At 37.7% G+C, this 9,853-nt stretch overlaps 1 protein-coding gene across 4 annotated transcripts; it reads left to right on the top strand.

The window, feature by feature from the left end:
• Positions 1 to 98: 98 nt before the first annotated feature.
• LOC119660198 (mesencephalic astrocyte-derived neurotrophic factor homolog) lies at positions 99 to 9,851 on the top strand. 4 transcript variants are annotated; one of them, XM_038068620.1, is made up of 5 exons: positions 99 to 259; positions 350 to 432; positions 488 to 612; positions 9,275 to 9,416; positions 9,502 to 9,851. In XM_038068620.1, the coding sequence occupies exons 2-5, from the start codon at positions 354 to 356 to the stop codon at positions 9,666 to 9,668; spliced, it is 513 nt and encodes a 170-aa protein (XP_037924548.1). In that variant the 5' UTR covers positions 99 to 259; positions 350 to 353; the 3' UTR covers positions 9,669 to 9,851. The 4 variants fall into 4 exon arrangements, with proteins under 4 accessions (XP_037924548.1, XP_037924551.1, XP_037924552.1 ...); XM_038068623.1 differs by having other exon boundaries at positions 109 to 259; positions 322 to 432; XM_038068624.1 differs by having other exon boundaries at positions 115 to 292.
• The last annotated feature ends 2 nt before the right edge of the window (positions 9,852 to 9,853 follow it).

The raw sequence follows: 9,853 nt of genomic DNA, 5'->3' as shown, positions 1-9,853 counted from the left end.
GAAATTGCCAGCATGATCCATTCGAATCATCTGAATATTCTTCTCCCCGTCCATTGAACTGAAACTTTAGGAAAAGTAGTGACGTTAACCAATCATAAATCGCCAAGTTTTGTATTTAAGTGATGTGTCACAAAACCGAATCCAGTGCCGGTTGTCAAATACTTAAGTTCCCTCTTTTCACTAGCTTTATAACAGAAATCGTGAATTGTTCTAAGCACTGTTAATTCCTAATCACCTTCGGCAAACGAAGAGATCGAAAGTGAGTTGGATTTCATTGGTTTAACGTTAGTTGGTGGATTGAGTGAATACGTGGTCTTACAATATATTGAACGGGCATTCCTAATTACAGAACAATGGAGAAGTACATTTTCGCATTAGTGGTCCTTGTATTAGCAACAAGTTCTTCGGGATTGAAGGAGGAAGATTGTGAAGGTAACACCATCTAAGATTATAGAGACTTTTCAATATTAACTATATTTTTCCACAGTTTGCGTGAAGACTGTAAGAAAATTCGGCGAATCATTAGATGATAGCACGCGGAAAAATCCTAAATTAATCGAGGAGGAATTTAAGAAGTTTTGTAAAACGTCTAAAAATAAGGAGCATAGATTTGTAAGTAGAGCGAAAGATTGGTTTATAATCAAATTTCATTGATGCATTGCTTTGGTTTTTGGTGGGTGGCGGTTTCTCGAGATCCGATGGTGGAATACGCTTATTGAATTTTAATTAGGTCCCAATGTGCAAGTGCTTATTTAAAGAGATATGTAAAAGAACGGTCAGTCGTGTCTAATTTAAAGCCAAGTGAAGTGTAATTAAGTCTTATCATTTAGAAATATATCCAACTTGTATCGCTTCAGAATTACACAAGTGAACTGATGAAGTGCAGAACCACAACATCATTCCTCATGTCTTGATAATTTGAGGTCATCAACATCTTGCACTGAACCTTTTTCAATTTGTTAGGCCAGAACAAAAAGTCAAGGCCCGAAGTTTCATTTGATAAGAAAGTTTTATTTTAAGTAACTCGTCTGTAGCTATTAAATGGTCACTTTACAAGCTTTACACGACACAAAGTTCGCTTTTTGGTAATGGAAATGCAATCCTCTAACAAAATATTTGTAAAAACTTCAAGATCGTCTCGCTTTCCATGGTGTTCACTATGTTTCAGACGATAATTTTCCGCAAGCCATTTTTAGTATAGTCCTACAGGCTTGGGTGATTCTGAAATATTGAGTTATTATTTTTGTTCAAAATGTCGAATTTTTCTTATTTCCAATTGAAATGGGAAAATTTTTCACTGTAGCCGTGCACCGTGAGCCCTCTCTAGGTAGTAGAATGATTCCCATCAGCTGATGGGAACTCTTTCGGAGAAGCTGTTATTTATGACTGTAATGACTAAAAGAAAATTCGTGTGAATGCTACTTAACAACGCCGAATCATTATTTCTGCATTTGCCTGTATTTTCGTCTTCGCAATTCGGTGCAATTCCACCTCAGTCAACGCGTTTGGACGCAAACAAGTTAATCCGAACAAAACGAGCAAAAGAAATTCGTGTCTGCACGCTAAATGTTGATACCCTAACTGGAAAGATCGAAGCACTCGCAAGAGCCCTTCAGAAAAGGCGCATTGCTATCTGCGCTCTGCAAGAAACCCAATGGTCTGGTGCCAAAACCTACGATATTGAACGCGAACGCGGTAAAAATGGCTATAAACTTCTCTATTTTGGTAGCCCTCACACTCAATATGATGTTGGCATTGCCATCTCAGAGGGTTTCCGTGATGTCATTAAAGAAGTCGAACGATTTGATGATCGGCTGATGAAGCTCATCATTATATCAGCTGATCGCAATATTCACTTCTTCACCGCGTATGCACCAACCACAGACAGGTCGACCTGATGCCGAGAAAGATGCCTCCTGGCAACTTCTCGATGAAAAGACTTGTCACGTGCCTGCTGACGATTATATCATCATTGCCGGCGACCTTAATGGCCATGCGGGTGAAAAGGCAAACGTTAACAGCTGCTAATAAAACAACAAACAACAACAAAATGGTGGCGATTTCGTGAGAAGCAAGAAGAAATGATCTCACTCACACGATTACCGACCATTACGATCCACAATGTGGCCTCTGCAACCCTCGGGGTTACCAAGCCGGGCAACCGATACATCAACCGGTATACTCGGCTTTGGAATGATGATGTTGAAATGAAGGTCCGCGAAGACAAACGCCTCTACCACAAATTTCTCGACGATAAAACGCTGCCCAATTGGCAAAATTATAAGAATGCCAACCGAGAAGCAAAGAAAGCAATCGCTGTCACCCGAGCGGACCATTACAAAAATCTTAACGATAAACTGGACACTCGAAATGGCGAGAGAGATCTGTATCGACTTGCAAAAATCCGTAACGAATGTACACAGGATATCGAACACTTCTGTTGCGTTAATGAGAAGAACGGTACTTTGCGTACCAACCGTCGAGCCGCAACGGATAGATGGCGAGAATTCTTCGAGCGCTTCGTGTCTCTGTTGGTGTTCATCAAGGGAGCGCCCTCTCACCTCACTCCTCTTTGTTCTTGTTGTGGACACCGTCACACGGGATATCCACCGTCCAGCGCCCTATACACTGTTTTATGCAGATAATGTTTTCCGAGCATCTGATAGCAAAAATGATCTCGAGCAACTTGTCCAAAAATGGAATGATCGCCTCATGCAATACGGTCTCAGATTGAATCTAAACAAAACTGAATTTTCGACGACCCTTATTTATTAAAGTAGCGTATGAAAAGCAAAATGTTCTGCGAGAGGTTTTAACATTACCGGAACTTCCCGTTCATTTGACTTTCGACGTAGCATAATTATTTGCAACTTTAGTTACCAATTAAATATGTCTCCTCTTTAATCTTTTGCTTTTCTTTCTAATTAGATTTTGTTTGGGAATTGGGAGGTAGTCTTAACTTTACTATCCACTTGGCGGACCGAAGCAGTTGAAAAGCAAGTTACTTTCACGGTTGTGGTCCACGGACCCCTCGGTCTTGAGCTAGCACCCAAGTTGCAAAATTAGATCTGCGGTTTCGTCCATGCTTATTGTTCAAATTATTTCCTGCCTTTTTATTTCAATGAGGTTGTAACTTGGTCTCATTATCATCAGATTTAATTCTGTGCAAGAAATAGGCTTACCGCAGGACACACGCAAAAAGATGAACACATCTCTCGATATTTAGAAGCTGACACTCGACCAATTCAATTAACGGTGTATTTACCCTTATGACTAAAATGATTTAAAGTGTCCTCCTATCCAACAAGAAACTCAAACCCTTTACACCTTTGGAAACATTCTAGAATGATTCAGAGTAAGTTTGCTTAATATTGTTTGCTTTCGATTCCCATCCCACAATTTTCAATAGTTACCAGATTTTAACTAACTTCTAAAGAAGGTCTTAGTGAATTTTGAAACAACATTCTCACAGATGGTTGAAACGAGGAGTAATATGTGTGTCAGCAGCTATTATTTTTCTTACTTCAAGGGGCGGATAGCTGCTGGTTTGGTAACAAATTACCCTGGACTGAACGCTGATCTCAAGTACCGACGATTGAAACTGCACCTTTGGTATAAAGTCCGGTAAAGTTTTTCTATATTATTGTGTTTTACTATTGAACTTCATTTGGAGTTTGGTTCAATAGTCCCATTGAAGCGCTGCTCTTCTTATTTAATCATACGATCGGTATGAGCATTGACGAAATAGCAGTAGAATTTCTAACAGCAGTAGCAGTTTTAGTTGGATTTATTTATTCTCCGATAAAAATTGAAAACAATTGTTTTCTAAAATTTCTTTCTGCAATTTTTTTTTCTGTGATACCCTTTTTTCTTCCGCAGTTCCTTTCTACTGTTAATGATTTTGCCGTTTCTTAGATGTTTTCGATTTAAATTTGACTATCGACAGACAAACTTACATTACAACCTACCGCATAGGGAGTCTCTTTTTACTCAACTGGGATTGAGATCCAAATTCCGGTAATTCCTAATTGTTCTTTCGTGATTTTTAGTCTTTAGATGCGATGATAGTCGCTGTTCCAGGTGTTATTTTTAACAATGTGGAGGTTTCACGTGTGTTCACCATGTTTACAGGGAGGATATAAGGTTATTATATATTTTCGTTCTAGCTCTTTGTTAAAGTTCACACGGTTCGATGAGTATTTTACTTTGGGGTGACTTGAACCTTTGTATGGCTTTCGCCAAATGAGCAATCTTGTGTATTTAATTCAAAATAATAATATTGTAATAAGATCGACTAAAATGTAATTTTTGCATTTTGAATGAAGCTGGTTATGATTCTGTGATTCTGTGAAATTTGGAAAAGATTAGCCAACTTCAAACTTCCTGCACCATTACTACTTTCCTCTGATCGTTGCATATTTTAACAATGATCTGATAATTAATCCCCTCTGGCCAAATGCTTCGAATAGATCCGATGATATAGTCCCAATTTTTACCAAGGATTTGTTGTACGACTCGTTGATATTCTATTGATAACTTTGGTAGTGGTGGCTTTAACACTGATGTTGCTAAACTAGGGTGTTCTTGGCAGATTGTTTTATGTCGTTTGTGATGCAATTTGCTTTCGAACTAATTTTTTGTTTCCTAAAATGCATCAACCTTTGCCACAGGTGCTACATGTAATTGGTAACGTCTCTATGAAGTGAGCTTAGTTGTATAGGATATTTTTGCAATGAGCTGTAGTCCATAGGATATGGCACTCATTAAGGAGGGAATTGATTAATTTAGATGGGATTCATCATTTTAGCACATTGCAGACATGCAGGAATCTGTGCTAAAAGATAAGTCATATATGCTTTTTTTGGGCATCTATGGGCTGCCTATCCGTGAAGAACAGCTCATCGACGATCTTAATCGTGAGCTTACCATGGCTTCGTTAATTGTTAGTTTCTTTTTCAAATCACGATATTTTATGATGTTCGCGATCTGCGATACTTCTGTAGGTTTCAATTATCCGGGGTTCTAATCTCTTTCCCCCATTAAGGTCCAGCGGATTACGATTTCGAATAATGAATTTATGAATGAAATTTTCTGCATATCCGATATATATTGCAACTTCTATTTTCCACTTCTACTAGTTTAAATTTATTTCGAAAAGTATATTATAGCGTTTTCATAATATTTGAGTGCATCATATTTATTATGCTAGTGTTAAAAATATTTATATTACTTAGACTTGATACAAGCATTATCTTAGTTTGATGTTTATGGAACGAAAAAGAATACCTCTTACTATACATCGCTATCTTCCGACTTAATTTTGGGACAAACCAAAAAAACATAATGAAATTTCTTGGTAATTGCGTCTCTCCATTGAAACCTGCTATTCTGCTTTCAGTGTACAAACTGAACAAACAAATGTATTCAGTCGTTTTCTGCAATCAAACTTGATAGCAGACTTGAGAAATAACGAAAATAATGGAAATTAATATGTTTCCAAGGGGAAATATTTTGGGAATTATATATATTTACTGCAACCATTTTTATCATATTTGATAAGAATTTCGGTAACTCTTTACTTAGCAAATAAACGGCAATTATTTAATTACCTGTAGCGAAAATATGTTTTATTGATAAAGATCAATAACAGGGTAGTTATGTTTTGTCTGTTGAGTAAGTTTTCATGCTAAACTTGAAAGAAGGCAATGGAATATACCCTGTTGGATTATTGAAATCTACTTTTTTTGTATTGTATTGTATTGTACTGCATGGTGCCAAATATTTTAGATGAATTTGAAAAGAGAAAGTCTCGTATCAATGAAAAGGGGCTCCTTCGTTAGAACGATGCCAGATCCCAATTACCGCTTGTACTTTCAATGAGGTTGTAACGATAGTAGATCCATAGCTATAACTTTTTTTCGAGGGGTTTTGTACATTACGAAAAGGCCGGGATCTCAATAGATTTTGGTTGTAAAAATTGTCGGGACATCCGGAGTGTTAGATAAATAGAAGTGAATGACCAAAGGAATGGGTCGTTTTCTTTGGTAACAAGCAAGTATTGAAGCAAGTAAGAGCAATCATGCACAGTTAGTAATGAAAACTTGTAGATTGCCGAATTAAGGATCTCTATCATTATCAATTGTCTTGGTCGGAACTGAAACATGGGGGGGGGGTCAATAGAGTTTTTAAAAGTGCTGGCTAAAATGCTATAGTGTATGCGTTCCCGTTTTCGGTAGAACGGTACGGCAGGAATGGCAAAGGACAGAGGATTGGTTGATTGTTTTATCGATATAAGCCGCAGATGTACAGTATGTGTTGGAATTGAAAAATCTGTCTACCATATATCTGTATTCGACAAGGCAGGCTAAGTCGGTAAACCGGAAGCTTGATGCTTCAGGTATAAAAGGTTTTGTGTTTCTCTATGTGAGGGGCATAACGTAGTTCTCCATTGGCTGATAGCATTCACTCGAGATATTTAAATCGCTCAGTTCTGTCAATGGCAGTAACCTGCCAAGAACTGAGCGATTTAAATATCCCGAGTGCATGACAGCTCCGTGTCACATAGCCAAAAATTCCATTGCCCTCTATTTTTTAGAAAACCATTTGAATAAATCATTTGATGGAAAGCCCTGAATTGATAATAGTCAACCTCATACCATTCACACTCTAAGTTTAATATTATTAGCAAATTCGAAGAATTTAACCTACAACAGATAGATAGATCGGGGAACCGGAAGCTGGGCGCTTCAGGTATGGAAGGTTTTGTGTATTGCTTAGTACCTAGTACGTAATATCCGAATAGCTCAGTGGTTGGAGCACTGGGTTGTCATACGGAAGGGCGCGGTTCAAATCCCGCTGGTGGTAGTGGGATTTGTATCGTGACTTGACGTCGGATACCAGTCGACTCAGCTGTGAATGAGTACCTGAGTCAAATCAGGGTAATAATCTCGGGCGAGCGCAATGCTGAACACATTGCCTCCTACAGTGTACTGTAGTGTACCGTTACGGTCTTGAATGAAGTGCTCTAACACACTTCAAGGCCCTGATCCAATATGGATTATTGCGCCAACGATTATTATTATTATTAGTACGTAATATATGTATATATTATGTGAGAATATCCACTTTCGGATGATATTGACATTCATAGTCTTGAAGTTGCAAAGAAACAACAACTTTGACGTATTATAACTTTGTTAGTAGTAGTATGATTTTCACCTATATATTGTTGCGAAATTTCGTGGTGCTAGCATGAACTTAAGGGGGGTTTTGCAGCCAATTACTAAAAATTATAGTAATATACTATTATTAACTTTATTTGTATAGATATCAGTATGGAAGGTATTTCGGGGCCCAGGCACCATATAGTTGCAGTCTCTTGATTTTTTTCAGATTTTTCGGTTGGGTAGTTTCTGAGAATGGCCCCCTTAAATAAATGATAATTTTCAACCTCCCGCACTCTCGACCTTTCCAACAAATGTCAAAACTAAGCCCGGGTTCAAAAAGTACTAACCGAGACCTTTAATTTGATACCCCACATGACTATATTTGATGAATAAAAATTTACACTCCCCTTTTTTCGGATTCTTGGATTAGGTGGTTTCTGAAAATGAGCCCTGTCTCACTTTAAGTGCGTACATTTTGACTCCTTACTCACGCACTTTGCAATTCACGCCAAAACTAATATCAGTTTGTTTTTAAATCCCCCCTTTCCATGTATGGGGAGCCTCCTTTTAAAGTGTAAGAGCACTGAGTTTGTTTCGTTCTAAAATAGGGTATGATCGTTAAATCTGCATTAGATGGCTCCCGTCCCAGACCGCAAATCAATTGTTACATGGGTCACTACATTCAGACAAACTGCAAGTGCGACAAAAGGAAGAACTGAAGTCCCTCGGCCCGTTAGATCACCTGAGAACATTGAAGCAGTGAAAGCGTCAATGTTGCGATCGCCACGGCGTTCTGCGCCCAAACACGCATCTGCCCTTGGACTATCCGATCGTTCTGTGAGAAGAATTCTTCGTGATGATCTTCATTTTCATCCCTATAAGATGGCGATAGTGCAGGAACTTTCAGAACGTGACTTCAATTCTCGGATGAACGCGTGTGAGCTTCTTCGTGATGTCGTTCCCGAGGGTGCTATTGTTTTTTTAGCGATGAAGCCCATTTTCATTTGTGTGGGTCGGTTAACAAACAAAACATGCGCTACTGGGCTGACACCAACCCTCGAGAATTGCATCAAAAGCCTTTGCATTCACCCAAAGTCACAGTGTGGTGTTGCAATTTCCTCAGTTGGAATTATTGGTCCCTGGTTTTTTGAGGAAAATGAGGTTACAGTGACAGTGAATTCGGACCGGTATGTAAACATGCTACAGAATTTTTTTTTCCCATGGCTAGAAAATTTGGATTTGGGGGACACTTGGTTCCAACAAGACGGTGCAACAGCACACACTTCAAGAGCATCGATGGCTGTTTTGAGGGAACACTTTCCAGAGCGCCTTATCTCAATTAGAGGCGATTTGGAATGGCCGGCACGCTCTTCCGATCTGTCCCCTTGTGATTTTTTTCTATGGGGTTTTTTGAAATCCCGTGTTTATGTGAACCGTCCAAGAACCCTACAAGATTTGAAGATCAACATCCAAGAAGAAATTGCCAACATAACACCTGCTATGCTAACAAGAGTCATGACAAACGCCAGAAATCAGTTTACGCAATGTATGGAGAATGGGGGACGTCACCTAACAGATTTGATCTTCAAAACAATGTAAATAAAAACTTTAGACATGTACCTACATTATAAAAAATAAATAAATATTTTCCGATGCATACAATAGTTTTTATTGAGTTTTGAAAAAAGTAGGTTATGCTGCCGCACCCTGTATAAACTAAAATGTTATTGTAAAAGGTGGTTTACATTTGTTAGAAATAAATCTCCCACCTTTTTCGTTGGGAAAAATGTCACCCCTTGGAATTGTGAACAACATAACTGAATACACGCATGTAAATGCAACGTAATCGCTTTCTTTTATCAGGATTTGAAAGTACACGTCATTATTGTAATCCATTTTTATTAATAAATTACACCAGTGCTAAATGCCATAAACGTCGTATTTTTTGCCCCGCTGTCCCTACTAACAATATTTAATTCATTGCATTTCTCATGCATATTTCCTTGGCAATTCAATGTAAATAAAGCTTTATGACAAAATAACGTTTCTTTAACATTAAATCATCTTGATAAGTTCGCATTTATTCATGTTAATAAAATTCGTTTTAGTGTTACTACTTAGGCGGCTTAGAAGATTCAGCGACCGGTATCCTAGGCGAATTATCAAAACCACTTAGTTGGTCGATGCCAGCAGAAAAAATTTGTGAAAAACTGAAAAAGAAAGATGCACAAATTTGTGACTTGCGCTTCGGTGAGTAAAAACATGAAAACTTCTATAAATATCTCAATGGAAAAGTTTTCACATAAACAATATTGGTTTTTTCTTATGTTTTCAGAAAAACAAATCGACATTAACTCGGTAGATCTTAAAAAATTGAAAGTTCGAGACCTTAAGAAAATTCTTAACGATTGGGATGAGTCCTGCGAAGGTTGTATCGAGAAGACCGATTTTATACAGAGAATAGAGCAATTAAAACCAAAATATACTAAAACTGAATTGTAAATTAGCTTTAATAGCATTTTTAATTTATGTATTAGAGTTATGGTTTTTTCATTTATTCCACTCATATTTTATAAATATCTCCCCATAACCACGCATTGGAAACTAGGAAAATCGATGAAGTAATAACAAATGATGTTTGTTGAAACACAAATATATTAATAAAAAATAAATTTATAAAAAATACA

This window comes from Hermetia illucens, chromosome 6, assembly GCF_905115235.1.
Source record: "Hermetia illucens chromosome 6, iHerIll2.2.curated.20191125, whole genome shotgun sequence".
Classification (NCBI taxonomy): domain Eukaryota; kingdom Metazoa; phylum Arthropoda; class Insecta; order Diptera; family Stratiomyidae; genus Hermetia; species Hermetia illucens.
Note: the sequence above shows the minus strand (reverse complement) of the source record. Positions and strands in the feature narration are given on the sequence as shown.